The sequence below is a fragment of the Pezoporus occidentalis genome, unplaced genomic scaffold (assembly GCF_034315485.1).
Source record: "Pezoporus occidentalis ecotype Australia unplaced genomic scaffold, CSIRO_AGI_Poc_V1 ctg101, whole genome shotgun sequence".
NCBI lineage: Eukaryota > Metazoa > Chordata > Aves > Psittaciformes > Psittacidae > Pezoporus > Pezoporus occidentalis.
The window spans coordinates 2,020,048-2,039,853 of NW_026912791.1; the positions used below are offsets into that span (position 1 = coordinate 2,020,048).

The 19,806-nt window shown below is 41.0% G+C and overlaps 1 protein-coding gene across 1 annotated transcript; it reads right to left on the reverse strand.

Moving 5' to 3' along the window:
- Window positions 1-3,363: 3,363 nt before the first annotated feature.
- TMEM254 (transmembrane protein 254) lies at window positions 3,364-10,373 on the reverse strand. Its single transcript, XM_062613513.1, has 4 exons — window positions 10,184-10,373; window positions 8,079-8,182; window positions 6,831-6,890; window positions 3,364-4,594 (listed from the first exon to the last, which is right to left on the reverse strand). Exons 1-4 carry the CDS (start codon window positions 10,289-10,291, stop codon window positions 4,474-4,476), a joined length of 393 nt encoding a protein of 130 aa, XP_062469497.1. The 5' UTR covers window positions 10,292-10,373; the 3' UTR covers window positions 3,364-4,473.
- Window positions 10,374-19,806: the final 9,433 nt, after the last annotated feature.

Below are 19,806 nucleotides of genomic sequence, written 5' to 3' on the forward strand. Positions count from 1 at the left end.
GGAGGAGGATGGTGTTTGTGTCTAATTCTGTTTGCTTGGTTGTTTTGTTTTTGGTTTTCTTTAGTAAGAAGTGAAGTGGCTTTAGAAGGGCATTTTAACTTGTGTGGTTTCTGAACTTGGGAAATTGGAGTCCCTGTCTGTTCCCTCAAGGGGCATGTAAGAGGTTTTATTTTGAGAGAACAGCCTGGAAAAAAAGGGGCCAAAAAATACAGTGGTGCTCCTTATACCTCTCTTTCCTTCTCCTTCCTAGTGATGCATGTGCTGTAGTTATATATGGAATTGCAGGGGCCTGTAAGGTCTTGTACAGTGTGTGGGCTGTGCCGTATTATTGCTTCTCCTCTGAAAAGTGTTAGTAAAGGAAATGTCGAGGGGGTTTTGTGTTTGTTTCTTTTGCTTTCAACAACCCATGACAATCTCTTGAGCTGTTCATGCAGGCCTTGCAGACAGGCATCAGCCTGAATAAACACATTGCTGGCAAGACAAACTGATAGGTTGTTAGCCACAAGCCAGAAGTTTTAAGTCCTTACTAGGCTAAGTCCAAAGGCAGGACCAGTTGATTCTTCTTGTGTTTAGAAAAATCTAGGTCAGCATGAAAGAGAGGCAAAGCAAGACATTGTGATTCTGAGAGAGGTTTTTCACTGCACCCTTGCAAAAAATGAGCTACAGCCCTTTAAGGCTTTAGAAATGGTGCTTGGAAACAGACGGGAGACATCTCATTGTCTCTGTTCAGACTGAGCAAAGCTTCGGAGCTTTTGCTTTGTTTCCTGACCCAGGTTCTCATCAGCAGAGCTTGGTTTAAGCGGTGATTTGTCAAACGTGCTCATCTGGATTCCTCACTGTGCTTAAGAAGTACATTACACTCATTTCTATATATTCCCATTTATTATGATTTAAAGGTGAAAACGGATCTGTGAAGGATTTTTTTTGTATTTTCTCCTGCAACAAAGGTACCAAGCAATCAGCATAAAAACACTGTTGTAAGAGGTGTGGTTATTTGTGACTTGTATGAAATTCTGTCTTTTGATCACCAATGCAGGTCAAATAATGACTTGTTTTTGCCTAGACAAAACAGGCACTGTTGTTTTAAATTGTCTTGGCATCTACTTTTTAGCATAAAGCATATTCAGCTTTGCACTCTGGCTTTCACAGCAAGTTGTTTTTTTTTCTTGTTTTCAATTAGGAATGGATAGCTAACCAGGATTTCTCTTTACTACTGTCCACACCCTAGTTAGCAGAAAAACCTTTCTGAAAGTCAGCTTAGCTTTCTTTGTGATTTGCCACCTTATTTAGTGTTCTTTAATAGTGAAAGCCCTTTCTGTAAGACTCACTGGTTTTCCTTTTGGTGGGAAGCAGTATTTTGAAACATTTTTTTTACAGAGAACTACTAACATTTGCAAGTGTTTTCTTTTGGCAGGCTGGGAGGGTTGGGTGGGATGTGGAAGATGATTTGACACTTTGCCTTTGAGCCGCTGTGAGAATGTAAGTGTATGCTTCTGTTGCTCTCCCCTTTTGTTGTGGAAAGAGGATTTTTACTGCAGTGGAAAGAATTGCTCTATGTGATGAAGAGTAATCCCTTATTGTTGCTATTAGGGTAGCCTGGAGAAACGGTTGTCTGGTGTAACCAGTGCTGTTTCTGAAGAGCCTGCTGCTAGCTGTAAATGAATGTATGTTTCTATGAGCTTAGTGAGTTGCAGACCTGGATTCAGGTTCCTTTTGCTTCTGCTGGTTCCTTTTTTAACTAGTAATTTTGTAAAGTATTATGGTATGTTTATCTTGCTGTGATGTTAGGGACACTAAACAAATATTCAGAAATGGTTTCTCAATATTATTTTGAATCTTGCCATTCTTTGGGTTTCTTTCTAACAAGTGTTGCTTACCCCATGCTTCTCAGATTTTGACTTGGGGATCTCATGAGCTTTAAAACCTGTAGAAAATGGGCATCTGAGCTGCTTGCAGTTCTGAGACAGGCTTAGAGTAAATATTTGTTTAAACAAGTGGAGAAACTTAACTGCTGCAGAGCAAGGGTGGGGAAAATGTTTGATGGTAGCTGAATACAATGTAGTTACATTTCTGAAACTTCTGGTAAGCAAAGCCCAAGCACCTCCAGAGAGCTGCTGACATCTGTCAAGCCAAAAAAAACCCAACAAGCAAAAAAAGAAACAACACAAAACAAACAAACAAAAAAAAACACAAAATAAAAAAAAACAAAAAACACCCCACCCAAAATCCCCAACCAAACAAAACTTCCATAAACATTTCAAAAAACTCTGCTGATGATTCTAGTCTGGTTATAACTTTTTCTAACTTGGATGTATTTTTTAACTAAGGAGGTTATAAATGGACCAATTTTTGTTTTGTACCTTCCCTGGGCTACACTTGTGGAAGCTTTTACCATTGCCTCTCTAAAGGGAAGCTCTTCTAGTTGAGTCCAAGAGTAAGCAGTTAATTTCTCAGAGCTGTGATTTATCTCTAGCTATTCCAGAGTTCACCCTAGGAAGGGCTATGAAAGCTGTGATGGTGAGTGTGACAAGTGCTTGGAGTGCAGACCGGGGGTGGGAGGGGAAGCTAGTGTTGTTCTGACCTCATCTACAGCTTTATTGATGGAACCAGACAAAAATACCTATTAAGGAGAAAAGCATCCTGCCATTTTTCCTAAGTCTTTAACTAGCCTTGGTGTTATTGTTACACCTTTTCCTCTGTACAGGAACACTGCCATGAGAATGCTGAACCAAAGCTATTCCTTTAATCCCTTCCCATTCTGAAGTTAATGCTCATTCAGCATTCCATTAGAATTCATCTTGAGCCACAAAGTATTATATCTACACATGTTTTAGTGCCACGGAGGTTTTTGTGGTTTTTTTTTTTTTAATTATTGATTAGAAAGAAGTCCCATCAATACCTTGCCCTGTTAGAAATGCTAGACTTCTGCAGCACTTTGGAAAGCATACAGTCAGCTGATCCTGTATGCTCCAAGTGTGAATACTGCAATGAATATAAAGATGATGCCTAGACATTTTGTATAGACACTTCCAGAATGAATTAAAGAAAAACAATTTCACTTTTTTTTTTTATTCTTTATTCCAGAGTCATAGATTAAGATAAAAGATTAGACAGCAAAACAGTTTGGGCTCTTGACATTCCTATTGGATTTCTAGCCACTAAACATGAGTTTCTAGTTCTCTACAAAATTTAGACAAACCACCACTTTAAACCAGTTCTTCATACCTTTAGTTCTGACTGAAAAGCAAAAACTTTGTGTACTTGTGCTTGCATAAGACTTCTCAGTCAGAATTATTAAAGTCTGTAGGTGCTGCACAAGGCAGAAGTTTATTTGTTACTGCCTTGTGGAGCTCTTTGTTAAAGAAAGAACAAACTTTTCTTTTCCCTTCTACCAGAACACTAGCAGCACAGATGGCAAGCTAAAACTTCTCCCCACACCATAGCTAATATTTAAATAGTTATTACTTTAAAAAGTGCTAAACAAGACAGGCTGAATTCTTGTTCAGATATTCAAAGACCATATGATAAAAGGCTCACTGCGCATACAGAAGTACCCTGAGGGGGCCTTAAGATGGTCACTCAACCACAGATTTCAGGACATCAGCATCATGAAACAGTGGTGTACGTTTACTCACTACTTTCAATTTCATCCACAGATATAAAATTTTCAGCTAGGTTTTGGGAATGCCAATTTATTTTCTCTCTTTCCTGGATAATAAATTATTTTTTGAACAAGCTGCCCTCAAAGCTACAAGATTATCATTTTATGTTGTACTAACTCAAAGATTAAAATCTTCACTCAAAAGATGAGGTCATGCTGCATGAAATTTAAGGCACATGTATTAAACCACACTGAAGTGCATTACATGTCCAAGCTCATCACTGCACCTCAACCAGAACTGAGATTTGGTCTTTTTAATGTGCCTGCAGCAATACAGTAGCTTGTCTTTTGTGGAAGAAAATAACTTGACAAAACAAAGTACAAATACCAGGGTCTAACAGCAACAACAAAAGCCACTAAGAGGTCCTGTAGAGAAAATATATGTAAACTTAAATCCTATCACAAAACAAGTGCAAGTTCCCTTGTGGCTGTAAATACTCTCCCGGATGTAGAAAAAAACTCCTCCACATGAAAAGGTAATTTATCAACCACTACTACCAGTTGTCAGGAACTTTTCTATGACAATCAGATTATATAGTCTATGTCAAAAACTGCAGAGGAGCAGCTTTTGGCTTCTTGCATACTAAATGGGATTAAACTCTGGCATTGCCAAGACTGAAGGGCTGAATTTTTACTGGGCCCTGTGAATTATAATTGTCTTCTTTAGTAAGAGGAGAGTTACTTGGGTAAAACAGCACTGCATCATGTAGCAGGAATGTATTTTAGTTAATTACAGTACCTAGATACATAATCAAGGGTATTTTCCAAAAAATGAGGATGAAGAATGCAAAAAGTAACTTCTTTCACTGCTTCTAGTACTGCTTCTTGGCTGCAGGCTTGTAAGACACCAGAAGACCGAAGGAAGCATACCCGAATAAAAGTGTCTGAAGAAACCAATGAAACTGAACTGCTGGGTCAGTAATTCCTTTAGATCTGTCAGATTAATAAAAGCACAAAATGTGTCAAAAAACTTACGGTCTTGCAGATTATACTGTGATACTTACAAAGTAAGGTTAGATATTTCTACCCATCCTTTATACAGCAGACTTGATTAGAACACTTGAACCTAGCATCACTAATTTCTATCTGCTGACACTTACTTCCTGCAGTAACTAAACATACCAGTTCTTGTGATTTTAGTGAGTTTTAAGTTATCTTTCAGAGATTTCATGCATACAATTTCCTCAGTAATGTATAAATTGCAGTTTCAGCCTATGTATTTGCAATTACTTTATCCTAGAAGTTTATGTATAAAGAAACAAGAAATTAGAGTATCTTAATAGTAATCTTAATACCCAAGTCTGTATATAACTTTTTGTTGAATACAGTAGGTAGACTGCATGCTAGTAGGTCAATGAGCCCTGACAATTACTTTGTGATACAGGACAGAGAAGCACTCTAACTGAATTTGTGGATAAAAAAATACAGGGATAAGAGGCTGAAGGCACCTGACTTGATTTATTAAACAGAGACCTTCCTATACTGGTTAGTTTTAACTTAGCATTTGTGAATTTTTTGTGTATTACAGAGGATGTCACTTTTCCCTCCACTTCACTGCTGAGAAATACTACTGAATTTTACAGAAAAGCATGGGTATAAGCATGATAGCGAAACCAACGTATTTCACATGTCCAGTAAACTATTGTGAAGCTACACTCTGCTCCAACTCACTAGTTTACAAAGGAGCTCCCTCTACTGACCTTTGCTAGAAGAGTACAGCTGTTAGTTACTCCCTGGCCTGTACATGTACAGTGACTGTGTAGCAAGTGTTGACAAACACATTTCTTAATTTTTTTTATTAATAATCACAGCTGCAGTGTTTCCAAATGGGTGCAGAAACTGGGAAACAGTTTGCTTCATATACCTGCTTATATGAAGCAAGCTTATCTGAATAGACCGTATGCAGAAATACAGGCCAACAGCCAGTGACAGTACTACTATTGATTAATGAATTTCTTCTTCCTCCCTAGTTCTTCCTCATGCCTCTTTTGTGATGTTCATATGTAGACATCACTTTCATATCAGTAAAAAGCATACAGCGTTTGGTACTTGTAGTAAAGTACAACAGTTCAGTAATGTACAGAAATATGCTTGAGGAGATTATGATGGGCAGACAATCTGTTTTCTCTTACAGACTTTACTCTGTAAAACTCCATTATTTCATTACAATTCACCGATTTGGTACATTCACTGGTAATCAAAGTTCCCTCATACTTAATCACCTCAAGCATATATACCTATCTATCTGCAGAATCAGAATTACAGTTTTAACTTTAAAGCTACATAATTTAAAACTGAAGCTTGGTAAAAAATTTATTACTAACTCCCATTCTGAAGGCATAAAATGTTCATCCATATTCTATTATCTTGAGAACCACCTTAAACAGCTTTCCATGGAACAAAATCCCTTTTCCTCCAAGAGATGTTACCTGAGAAACCTGTGACAGCTGTGAACTTGACTAAATGAAGTGGAAAGACACCATTTTTACAATGGCAAAGAGACTGGCCAGCTACTCTGTAAAGTATGAAAACCAATACCTAGGTTCTTCTAAATTGTTACAAATAAAACTCAAGTGAACAGAAGGACAGTGTGTTTGCACAGGCTACCTTTCCAAGTAATTTGTTACCCTAAGATAAGACTTAGTTTGCCTTACTTTTATAGTACAACTAGTCAAGATATTTTATCCCACACAGCTGCGGATACAAGTAGATCTTAAGTAGTCCCAAACAGAAATATCCAATTGTATTCTCACAATATAGATGCAATCATTTCAGCATGTAATTAGCCATCTTAAAATTCTGGTAAGATGTGATGAAGTTGTTAACACCTGAAGTTATCAGGCTATTTCTACACTATCTACTGTTCCCTCTGCTTCCTAAGGCACCATGGTATCCAGTGAACAATTTGTTCAGAGGCAGACAGACAAACTCTGGCAAACCCTGCTGCTGCCAGTTCTGCAAGTTGCCATCACTGGCTTTTCTGCCACCATGTCAGCAGAATTTGCAGTGTGAAAGATAGCAAACTACCACTGCAGCAAGAATTTTATCAGTATCCTCTGCACTAATAACACTGCTGAGAATCACCCAAATCAGTCTGTAGCTTATGTCACTTGTACCAGAAACCCTTTTCAGAGAATTTATGTTGGGGTTAGGGGAGGGAACAACTTACTGGCACATCTTAACACCGTAGAAGGCTTCTACTACGTGAATCAACCAGGATACCCAGAACCTAATAAAAAGAAAACATGTTTTGATTTGTTGAAAATTAGGGAGAAGACTGTTGTATCTAAGATGCATTATGCAGGCAATGTAACGCTGGAAGCACAGAAGTAAGATCTCATTTTCAGCCAGAAAATGAGGTGTTTATCTCAGAAAAAAAAAAACAACAACCTGCATGTACTCTTAAAAGAGATTGAAGTCCACCGAGCAAACGAGAAGAACTGTATCTATCTCATGCAATATGCCTCAGCCTACCATTTCAAGATTCCACTGCATGTTTCCAAAAGTTTCAGCACTTGGATTAAGCCAAAAAGCTGAATGCACAGTGAAAGTTGTACAAATTAATCTTAGTCAAGCACGCAAATCTATCCTTCTACTTACACAAGTACTTTTAGTGGTCCTCATGAATTACTGAACTTTTTAGAGACTTAGTTCTATGAGCATTACTGTGTATATAGATTCAGCATATATAGTAACTCAACCAAATCTGATCTACAAATTTTCACATAGCAGCTTTTTTTTAGGATCTGTTAGGATCAATACAATACCTTGTTAAAGCAAAAATAAAGGCTTATTTTCTAAATGATGCATGGTAAAATAAACAAGAATGTTTGCTGTCTTCCTGTCTTTACAGGAGGTCAGCAAGTGAGAAACATGGTTACAAGGAAATGTTTTCCAGCTCTTTTGTTAATTAAAATAACAAAAACTAAGTTTGGTAACAGAGCAAAACTTAGCACTATGCAGTTTCTTCAGCAGATTATTTTTCATGTGGGCAGGATCAGGATAAATTCACAGCGGGGTAGAAAATGTGTTCTATAAGTGAAGCTAAAAAAAGAAGACTCCTAGAAAAAGAATTAGACTACCTGAATTACAATTTGACAAAAGACCCACTTTTAGGGTGTGTTACAAGTTTACATATGGACTACTAATATCTCCAAAAGCAGTATGGTTTTTTCCCCCCCTCTCTCATTATAACACAAATGTTAAATGCTAAGTTGAATTTTTAAACTTTCATACTGGTCTTAGCCTGCCTAGTCTGCTGTGTCCTTATACCCCATACCCTTAGTTGTAATGAGCTTCAAAGAAGAGCTCTTTAAATCTAGTAAGTGGGTTACAGGAAAGCTTGTTAACACCAAGAAGAGTCAGAAAGAGGCAACAGGAGAGATGCAAAGTAATCATACAATCAAATATTACTTACCCATAGCATACCCATTTGTGGTGGTTTTCCACTAAATAATTAAGGAAGGTACCAAACACTCCCAAATAACTATAAGGTATAGTTGAAGGAAAAAGCGACACCCACTTAAAGAAAAAAGAAAAAAAAAAGGAAAAAAAAAAAGATTACTTCAAGGCAGAACTACTGTAAACTTAACTTTCAAATTAGCTTTCTTCTTTTGCGCAGTCCCCCCAGTGCCTGCCAAACATGGCTTAGAACTCATCTATTAACAGTATAACTTTTATTCCATTACCCTTGGCCATGACCCATATTCTTCAACAACAGGACCACTAGCCTTCTAAAGCACCCTTACTTAAGAAGATTCAACCTATGTAATCTTTTTTTCCTGACGTAGAAGATGCCAAGGTGAAAAGTTTAAGGTTGCTATCTGTGTACCAAGAGTGCATCTACGCTTTAAGTGGCTTTTAAGTTAAGCTCATTACCTATTACACACAGAAGCAGCAAAAAATACATTGTCTCTGTCCTGAGGAAGTTAATCTGAGGCAACTAACCTGAAGAATTCAAATAGTGGCTAGCCTGAGAAGAAGGAATAACTATCTATAGCTGGCAGATCAGTCTGTCTTCTCTTGTCCGTTAAATAAAAAGCACAGTTTTGAAATGGGCACAGAAGATAATTAAGCGCAAAGCCCAAGACGGAAGGTGCATGCAGTGTTCAGGTATCTTGCCTGCAGTGCTCATCACTGTCTACCTTTATTTTAACAAGCTGTGGAGGAGAAGCAGGGAGCCAGCGAGCTGTGCGCTTCAGAGTCCATTGGCGATGTAAGGTAAATACTAAGCTAGGACATAGTTCACACTGGCTTATTTTTCCTGTGGTATCAATGCTGCAGTTTCTAACTGTATGTAAATTTGGCTATGCCAAGGATGTGGCAAGATGATGGATTTAAACACAAAATTTGCTTCAAGCTCACTGTTTCCTGGAATGGTACAAAAGCTGTTTTATAAGCTGTGTGGTCTGACCTGACCGTCATTTTTTCAGTGGTAGTCCTTATGTTTAGAAAATCCATGCAAACAGAACAAAAACTACAGCACGTGGAAGTCATAATATAGACTTGTCTGATATATCAGAACTGCCATTAATCTCTGCACTCCAGTAATTTGACCTATTTTAGCTTAAGTCTATTTTTACAAATTAAGCCAACATGATGACTGAACTAGTCTGTTTTTGAACAACACTATCAGTTAGCATAGTCCATAACTAAAGCCATCACTTGTGAATGCACCTTGCTTATTAGTATCATAGAATGGTTTGGGTTGGAAGGGACCTTAAAGATCATCCAGTTCCAACCTCCTTGCCCCATGGACATGGACACCTTCCACTAGACCAGGCTGCTCAAAGCCCCGTCCAACCTGGCCTTGAACACTGCCAGGTTGTGGGCAACCTGTGCCAATGCCTCCCCACCCTCATAGTAAAGAGCTTCCTAATGTCCAATCTAAATCTCCATTGTCAGATGAAAGCCATTCCTCCTTGTCCTGTCACTACAAGTCACTTCAAAAAGTCCTTCTCCAGGCTTCTTGTAGGCTCTTTTAGGTACCAGAAGGCTGCTCTAATCCATGGCTGTTCTAGAATTTTATTGCTCCACAATGTAGTTTCAATTTTGTGAATGCTGAAGTCGCTTTCACAGGCTACCTGCAACACAAAACCTCACAAGTTGTAGCACCCAGGATGCTGTACGCCACAGCCTTCCTTCACCTTGGAATTCAGGCAGTTTATTTTTCCTCTGAAATAGCTTCATGGATTTGTTCGGCTACCTCGGGAGCTGACCTGGCCAAAGCAGCATTTCTAGTTTCCTTTTAATCCCGGTTTACTTTAGCAAGCGGCGTTTCCATGGCTGCCGGGAAACTAAAAGAAACCTATTCCACAATCCCTGCAGCTTCGGAGCTGCCTGCGAGCCCCGCTGAGGGCTGCTATGGTAGCAGCAAACCCCGGGAGATGCCCATCCGGTCCCTGAGCTCCGCCGCTCCAGCTTCGAGGGCGCCGGGGAGCTGCTACAGGCCTGCTCGTCTGTCCCGGGGCCCGCAGGGGCCGGGCCCGCCGCTCCGCCCCGCGCCCACCCGCCGCTCCTTACGCCGAGGACGACCATGCCGAAGGCGATGGCGATCATCCAGATGAGCCGGGAGCGCTGGAAGTGGCAGCTGCCATCGCGGAGCCGCTCTGCGCCGCTGACCCCCACCATCCTGCCGAGCCCGCTGCCAACCGCCGCTCTGAGCGTTGAGTGCCGCCGCCGCCGCTAAGGCCGCCGCGCGGGGGGGCGGAGCCGGAGGCGGGGACGCAGCGCCGGTGACAGGCCGGCGATCCCACTAACGGGGGCGGGGGGGGTTGGCGGCCTTCACATCGGGGGGGGGGAGCGCGGTGCTGCGGGGTTACGGCCCGTGAGAAGCTGGAGAAAACCGGGGCCCTGCTGCGGCAGAAGGAGCGCGGTGGGGGCTTCGTGGTGCAGCGGGAAGGGGCAACCTGTGCCTGGCCGCGGTCTGGGCCGGCGGGGTGCCCCCAGGTGTGGAAGCCATTAGCAGGGGCAGCAGCGCTCCGTCACTTCCTGGTCAGCCTGCCCACAGCCGCCTCTCCCCGCAGTGGTATGCGGCAGGTCCCGGTGCCGGCAGCCGGCTCTTCGTGGTGCTCGTGACCGGGCAGGAAGCCGGGCACGCCCCGAGGGCCGCACTGCCCCTGGAGCGGAAGAGGGAGAACCGCAGCTTACTAAACGGGGTTGTGAAACAGCGCCAGCTTTGGAGTGAGCTTTTTAGCTCCACTCTTCTCAAATCAACTCCAGCTATTTGTTCTAGGGGTGCAGGAAATGTAGGTAATCGGGCAGTTACAGTGGGTGTAGCTCGACAAGCACCGTGTGCAGCAGGGACTGAGCCCTGCATTAGCACCTCGTAACCCCTCGCACCTCCCAGGACCTCCCCGGCCTGTCAGCTGGGAGGTGAGCAGAGCCGTGCATAGGCCGAGAGTGCTCTCTTGTGGCACAAATGGGAACAGGCAGAGAGAGAGGGACAATGAGGTCCAAAGGGGTGCCACCGGGAAAGTGCGCAGGACTATCTCTACTCTTCTAAATTGCACAGTGTCACCGACGCAGCCCACCTGCTGATTACAAATTAGCAGTAGGTCTCGCTACTGGGCTAAAGTAAACTGGTAATGACATTTCTATCACTGACCAGCTCAGTCTTACTATTTAGAATGCTGCTTATTACCCAGTGCTCAGCACCAATTCAGGTTTGGGTTGACAGCATCCCTGAGGAGAAGGACGTGGGGGTGTTGATTGATAAGCTCAACATAAGCTGGCAGTGTGTGCTTGCAGCCCAGAAATCCAGTAATAAACTATTAATAAGTTATTTGTTCTTAAAGATAAGCTACTAGCAGTGCATTTAATTTTATCAAGGGTTTGATATTATGAATACCACATAATACCTTCCCGTTTTAAAACTAATGATTTGGACCATCTTAAATCCAGCAATTTCTATTTGGTGACCTTTTGGGACTTTGAAATCAGTGCTGAACTTGTCCACAGAAGTCACCTTGGGAAAGCCTTGGGAAAAAGGCTTGGGAAAGCCTTGGGAAAGGTGCCCACAGATAGAAATATTGGGTAGCTCTTGCTTTCATTTGACCTTTGCTACCAGTTTGCTTGACAGTGACTTTGACAGCGTAGAAAAACACAGTGAGAAATGTTGGCTCTGCTGTTCTCTACCTGAAGCTGAATAAACTGCTCTTTTAAATGTGTATTAATGATGTGCATGTAACACTGGTTTTGGGTTGGGTTTTTTTTTAACAACTCATGCAACAAGTCCTGACATTTTCCCAGCATGAGCACTGTTGCACAAAAGGGTTGCTATAGAGGGGTTTAACTTTGGGAATGTTTGGATTGGTTTTGTGCTTTTTTCCCTGTCTATTTCATTCCCAGCCATTCCTGCCCAGAGCACTGTGCTTTTTGCTTGGCTCTTCTGTGGAGATTACAGAAGATTTTGATAAGAAATTCCTACAACAGTAAAACTGTTGCTGGGAGGCCACCTGTAAAACGCTGTGAGGCTGGCTACATGGAATACCCTGGAATGGGTTGCCCAGGGAAGTTGTGAATGCTCCATCCTGGTGGTGTTCCAGGCCAGGCTGGACGGAGCGTTGGGTGTCATGGTTCAGTGGGAGGTGTCCCTGTCCATGGCAAGGGGGTTGGACTAGATGATCTTAAGGTCCTTTCCAACCCTAACTATGACTGTGTGATTCTAATACTTTCAGCATGATACAGTTGCCTGGTTGCTCTGCTGATGCGGGGGGAGAGAATGTGTGGTGCTATCTAAGATGTCTTGGTATATGGCTGAAATTTCTAAAATTCAACATATTTTTGTAGCCTATTACTTAATTTCTTGCTCTAGAAAATTCTACACGAGTTGCTTCTGCCTGCCCAGAAATCCATGTGCAAAAGTTGTGCTAAGATGGCCTGAGCGTTGTTGTAGAGGTGCCTAGGACTGCCCCACACAGGGAGCTCTGCCGGCATAATACCCACCGGGAAGAACTTCTAAGGACACGATAAGGCAGTTGTGTCAGAAGGTAAACTAAAAGCAGCTAATTAAAGCATGGATGTGCTGCTGCGTGGAGGTGACTGGAGGGGGCAGTCAAGTACATAGGAAAGAAAGGGGCTGCCCGCAACCGGGCGCTGTAGCAGCAGGAAGGTGTTGGGAGGGGAAAGGCGTTGCTGCCGCAGCCATGGGGTCTGTGACCCACAGCTGGGGACGGGGCCTAACCCTTCCCCTTCCGGCTGTCCCTTGGAAGCGGATACTCACCTCAGCGGCTCGTCCATCTCTGTGGACATGTGCTTTGTTAGATTCTCTTGGGTGGCCAAAACAGGCAGGTGAGGTCAGAGGTGATGACGTTATCCTTTCTGCCAACACTCCAGTGAAGACTGCCCACACTGTGTCACCTTGGACAGAGGAGTAATTCACCAGCTATAACTGATTTACCTTTTTATTAGCATGAAGTGATATCTTTCCTGGCCCAGGCAGACTATGGTCACAGAAACAGCTAGCCCAGCATGTGGCCCACCAGAAGTAACCAGTCTCTGTGACAGCAGCCCCCACTCGCTGCTGACCAGGCTGACACAGGTGTCTGTCAGCCCTGGGCATCTCCACAGCCTTGGACTTGAAAGTGAAATAGTCACTAAAGACAACTCCCTGCTCAGATCTTTTGTGGGGATTTCAGGGGTTTGATTTCTAATCCAGGGCAGTGTCTTTGACCTGAATTTTTTAAAAAGACTGTTCCTTTTGACAAATAGAGGAGTCTTTGGAGTATTTAAGAAACTGAATACAATTCCATTTTTCGTAATTTAGTCAGAAATCCTGTAGCATGATCAAGTCTGGCCAGCATATGACATTAAACATTGCCTTCTTTCTCTGAATTGAGATCAGTAACTGGCACTTACTTAAAGCATACAGTTCAAGGTATATTTTAATCTTACTTTGAAGACACAGAAAGAGAATGACCTGCTTTCAGTGGTTAGTCTTGTGTTTCTTAGGTGTTGCTAGTATGTACCTAATAACTAATTTTGAGGGAGTAATTTTTGACAGTCTAGCTGAAAAGCTTGCTCTGTCATAATTTGCAAAACGTATGCATTTATGCCTTCATATTTTGGACCAATAGGTCAGCTACCTTTGTGGCTTCAACACTGGAAATGTTATTTGTCAGTGAGTTTCATTTATTGACAAGTATAATATAAATAAGAAATTGCAAATCCCAAACAGAGTTATGTGAATTATTGAAAAAAATTAAAAACCAATTTGTTTGACAAGTTTACAGGAAATAAAACTATTTCTGCATGCTTTAATTCACCATAACTTCTGAGGTTTTCTTTTTTTCCTTCTGTCCTGTTCAGTGCCATAAAGTGACTGAATGAAGACCTGGCATGCTGTTATGAGTTGGTGGCTCTCAGTAGCATACTACACACCCAAGTATCACCAAGGCTGAGTGCAGACACAGCTCAGGCAGCTCTGGCCACACATACCAGAAGCCAAATTTAGATTTATAGTTTGGAACATATATCTGTTACGGTGGGATTAACACAGCTCCACGTTTTTTCCAGACCTTTCCTATGCTAGGGAACATGCACATATGGGGAGCTAGCAATCAGCACAGCTGCCATGACGATGACAGGGCTCTATAGGCATTTGAAGATGAGCTAATCTGTCTTTACTCTGCTTCAAGTTGCACGGATTGCTAAACTGAGTCTATTTTTATAGTAGCCAAGGCTACAGGAAAGATAGGGAAAACATAATCTTAAAAATAAGTTGGAAAGAAAAAAACAGTGTTCCCTCATAATTTCAGACAAACATTTTTTCTATCACTTGGTTTAGATTTCAAAGTAGGTTGGTAATTAAAGCCACAAGTACTTTATAAGAATCTAAGACTGAAAGAGATGTTGCAAGATGAACAGGTAAGGCTGCTAACCATACAGTAGCATGAAAATGGGATGTACAATCTTTGAGATTTCAAAGACAATTACGTTAGTTTTAAAAGCATTTTTTTCACTGAAGTTGTGTCCATAGGGTCCTGTGGTCTCCATAGTGACTGGGTGTGGGGTTAGTTCTGCTGAAAACAATATGGACTTGTGCATTCTTCCTGCCTAATCCCTGAGACATTGCTGGCTCCTTTCATACACTGCTTATACCAGTATATTACTCTCTTAGATTTTAAAATACTGAAGTTTCTGTTGTGCCTAGTAGTGGAGAAAACTTGTTTCCACTCCAGTTTAGAAATATTTGCTATCTCTAACTTAGAGATATTGACTATCTCACTTTCATTGGGAAGTACAAAGGGTATTTGTCAGGTAGTCTGCCTCTTTTGTTTGGTGTTCTTGGTAGATGCCAGAGACTAGATAGAGACATGTTAGCTCTTCAGTGACTTTTTAAATTCTTAAAAAAAAAGGGGGAGGGCAGGAGGATTAGTCTAATTCAGACCAACCTCTGTGGCATGAGTCATCCTACTGGAGTTAGTGATGTGACTTTTTGTATAAGGAAGGATTAAGGGATTTAGCTTCTTTTAGGAAGTTACTTGGAAATGAACTGTAGCCAATTTTAAACTGGATTTGAAGCTGGTATAAAAGAGATGGGATGTATTCAGTGAAAGTTACCTAAGAAGGTGGAATTATCAATAAAACATTTTTTTATAATCAGGGTTAAATGACACAAGGCTGTAATGGCATTACTGCAAGCCATTTCTGATTCCTAATGTAACTAGTTAACATGTGACTGTTCTTTTGTAATTTTTAATGGGGAGTTAAAAATTATTTCACTTAATCTTTTAGTTCTAAGACTAAGGAAACTAAGGAAAAGTATCATCTTTAAAAATATTTCGTGCTGCAGTATGACAAGCTTTACAGTTTTGAGGCTAATGGTCAAGATTTTCAGAAGATTCCCGAACTTACAAAAAAGTTTAAAGAGTAATGAGATGGGCATAAGAAGATCAGTGGGATATAGTAATTCTGCTCGTTGCCATAATGAATATAATTTGTGACTTGGAAATAACTAAACGTTTGTACATATCCCTGCTGTATCATTCTCATAGACAAATGGATTCCTTGAATGTTTGCTAAAACTAATTCTATCACATTTTTAACGCACCTGGGAGCATAATTCAGGTCTTGGAAATTATCAGCTATAAAGGTCCCAGCCAAATACTTCATGCCATGCAAAGATTAACAGTTTAGTAATGCCTATAACATATAAAGGTATGAATTTCTTGTTGATTTTACGACAAATTCAATTTGTGTATTTTAGACATAAATTTATGTCAGACTTCTATATGCTTATTCTAACACTATCACTGTGTGTGGGGGGGTTCTCTTACTAAAAAGGAACAAAGGTGAAACAGACATTTTTATCATGATGCTTTGGTCAACATTGCTTTAATAAACCCTTCTAAACAGACAGCCAAAGCTCACCAGTTTGAAGTCCAGGTTGCATAGAGAGCTTTAGTTTTAATCACAGTTGTGAATTTACAGTTCTATATTTGGTTTTACTGATGTCTTCTGGAAGTCAGTACTCTTTAGTACTACTAAACAGTAAAATTAGACAACTAAGTCCTACTAAAGACAACCTTAACCCTACTAAAAATATTTTGTGAACATCACTGATGGCTTTCTTTTATTGTGTTAGATAGCTTTACAAAATGAAAGACTAACAAGTAACAATTTGAAATGTCAGTTTATAAAGGCTGGATTTGTGCTGCAAGTATTTGGTGGAACTTTTTAAATTGAATACATGCTACAGGTATTTGACAAGATTTTTGTGAAAGTATGTGGGCAACAAACATTTCATGTTATCTGGGGAAGCTACTTAGTAATACTGAATGTACCTTACAAGGATAAATTACATGTGACCAGACAGCCTTATTCATATTTGTCATGTTGAAAAAACAAACTGAGTACTTTAGGCTATTCGAAACTGTATTACTTACAGATAAGGAGCCATGATTCTGCATGCCAGCATCCTACAGCATTATAGACTGAGTAGTTAAAAAAGGCCGAAGGACCAAGTCTCCAGCAAACCATCAGCATTTTGATGCCTTGTTCTGTCCTTTAACCACTTGATGACAGTACATGTGTATCTTAATACACAGTATTTTGTATCTGATATCACTTCTTATTTCTCTCTGAAGGAATTCCTAGCTCTTTTCCTGCTTCGTGTTTTGAAAGACACTGCCTTAGTTTGCCAAGTTCTTCATATTCATGGTAGTAAACACAGGAGTGCAGTGTTGAGAAAAATAAAGGGTTTCCAATTAGTTCACTGTTCTTGAGGGTCTGTTGGGACCAGCTAATGCATCGTTATTGTGTTTCTCAGTTAATGAACAAGTCATGTCAATTGACACAGTTGTCTACATGTCTGGAATATGAATATTGTGATGGAAAAGCTAACTGCAGTATGAAGAAGCCAGCACACATCTAACAAAGAAATGGGGTCACTAGCAGATGGGTGGGAAGCACATTTCATTACAACCACATGGGTGGGGATGTTATTTGGGGGATGAGAAGGAATAGGACTGAGGAGGAAGGTTAGAGTGATGGTTCTTTGAACAGGGAAGAAAGACTCCAGACAACTTGTCTCCAGTCCCAGCAGACTAGCCTTAAGGCCAATTCACTCATCTTTAGGCAACTAGTTATCGTAATCAAGCCCGGCAGACTATGATGTTGGGATTTCTTGTATTTCTACAGTAACATATGGGTGTGTTTGTATTCTGCCTGCACAAGAAAAAGGCAGTCCTTACCTGAAATATCTGTCGTTCAGAGGTCTGATCCTTTCAGGTGCTAACAAACAGTCCACAGGTGTTGCTGGAGCTATCAGTCATAGGGCATATCTACCACTTACACAAACAGCACAGGTGAAGATGATGACTGAGACTTTCTTACAAAGGCGAGGAGACAGGGAAGGAGACGGCAGGGAGTATGAGGAAAGGATTACCATTAAGTCTTGCAGACTATGAATGTGACCGTACTGGGCATAAAGTACTGCTACATTTGAATGGAAATGTATTTATCTCAGTGGTGGTAGAGCAAGCAAGGGTTTGACAGACTGGGCTGCACTCAGTAATCATCTGGAGGCCCAGGCTGGATTTCAGGAGGATATTTTATACATGATTTGTTGATGTTTCTTGAGGCAGGACTTTAGTGAACACAGGTTTGCTGTTGCATGGGTTCCTGTGCAGCTTTTCTACACAGGGCTCAAAGAGGTCAAGAATACTGATAATCTACGTGTTAGGCTTATTAGAAGTGGAAATCCTACTTCAGCTCATTTCTGTGCTGGTGCAGGCTTTGCTCTGCTAGTTTGCCCTTCCCAGTGGTCATCCTCTTTACAGACTCGGGCTCAACCTGTCCAAACTCTAGATCAGTGCGCTGAGTGGCTGTCCCACAGAAGAGAGATTTCTCTCCACCGGAGCAGGAGACACTGTATTGTGCGAGAGTGGGAGCACCACTCATTAACTTCCTAGCAAGTCTGTGCTAGCCTGTATCCATCTCCCAAGACTTTTTCTAAACCACAGAAGAAAAATTAATACTGTTGGCTACTACCAGGTTACCACTTAATAAATACACAAAGTTTGCAAATACTTTGGCTTAAGTTTTATGTCGGGTCTTATTTAATTTAAAATTAAGGGATGACCATTCCTTTCAAGATTGTCACAGGACTCAAAAACTCACCAGTAGGCAGCATGATGACAGCCCAAGTCAGGAACCATTTTCAAGTTCAGACAGCAGATTACCATTACAACTCAGAAATGAGATCTTGGAGTCTGACAGATAGCTATATGAGAATGCAAGCTCAGTGATGGTCAAAAAAGCAAACAAAAATGTTAGGACCTCTTAGGAAAGCAGTGGGGCAAAACAACATTATCATAATACCTAAACCACCATGATTCCCCGACATCTTAAATTCTAAGCATCCCTCCAGTCTTCCTATACAGAAGAATGGAAAAAAACCGAAAAGGGCAATGTGAGTTACCAAAGGCATGGAGCAGTTGTCATAGGGCGAGTAATCATGGACCAGCTATCATGAGTAAGATGGGATTCTTCAGTCTGGAAAACAAGTGACTGAAGGAGGAAAGTGGTGGGGTTTGATGGGAAAAGTGGGCAGTGTGAACCTTAGGAACCAGTGAAGGTCATTCCACAGTCTTGTGTGGGAGGCACTGAGAACCAAATGATTCTAGCAGGCAACATGTTAATAACTCATAAAAATAAGTATTATTTAATGTAACACATGGTTAAGACCTAGTTAGAGGACCTTTGGAAACTGAAACTTTACACGGGTTCAGAAAACTACTAAATAAATTCACAAAATAGAAGCATATTGTGCTTTCTGTGTACTTAGGAACTCTCATCCATGTCAGGAAGTCTTTCCACTGAAAACAGCTGAGGTCATCATCATCATTAGGAAGTAAAAGTACAAGTATGTCTCTGACTGAGCTGGTTACAGATATTTACCATCCCTAGATAGTTATCCATTTTTGGCCAGTGCTAAAGAGTTAAATGTCAGGCTAGACAGACATTTGGTCTTAGTATGACCCTTTTTTACAGCTACCCTAGACTTCAGATAATTACAGTCAGTGCTGTGAATTATTTTAGGGGTTAAAAATAAGAAAAAGAATGAGTGTGGGATTATTCAAGTTATGGGGAAACTGGCCTAAAGCCTTCTTCACCTTGAAATCTATAGATTTTAATAGGAACTGAATCAGAGCAAGACTGGTACATCTCAAAAATGTGTGGTACTTTTAGCATTATTGTTTTCCGCCACCTTTGATTGCTAGAAACAACATTAATTTCAGGTAGGAAAAAAGGCTAGTACAATACTTTGGTGTAGTAAAAGGATTTTCTGTAAGGGAAAGCTTGGTGATGCTGCTCTTTCAAGAGTCATTTTGGACCTGGGAAATGAATGCTCTTAGAAAACAAATATGGTAAGTTTCACCCCCTTTTTGCTCGAGGTGCAAAATGTGTGCCCATCCTGCTTGCCCTGATAGCACATCATGGAAGAGTGCAAGTCTGGCCACTGATATATTTCCAAAACAAGACAAGCTGCTGTAAATGCTCCTCTCCCTGAAGATCAGGTGAGAGCAGAACCATCACTTGGCTGTTCAAGTTCTTTGGAAGTTCTTGGGTGCATCTGGCTATGACAGTACTGCACATAGGGAGAAATCTTTGTGGAAGAGAATCCATGTTGTTTTGCTGAA

Bases quoted from the DNA above. Each gene is read 5' to 3' on its own strand.
- TMEM254 (XM_062613513.1), bottom strand. From the start codon at position 10,291: ATGGTGGGGGTCAGCGGCGCAGAGCGGCTCCGCGATGGCAGCTGCCAC. The intron at 8,183-10,183 runs GTAAGGAGCGGC...TTTTTCTTTAAG, and splicing joins TCGGCATGGTCGTCCTCGGC to TGGGTGTCGCTTTTTCCTTC. The intron at 4,595-6,830 runs GTAAGTTGTTCC...TTAATCTGACAG, and splicing joins TACGGTGTTAAGATGTGCCA to ATCTAAAGGAATTACTGACC.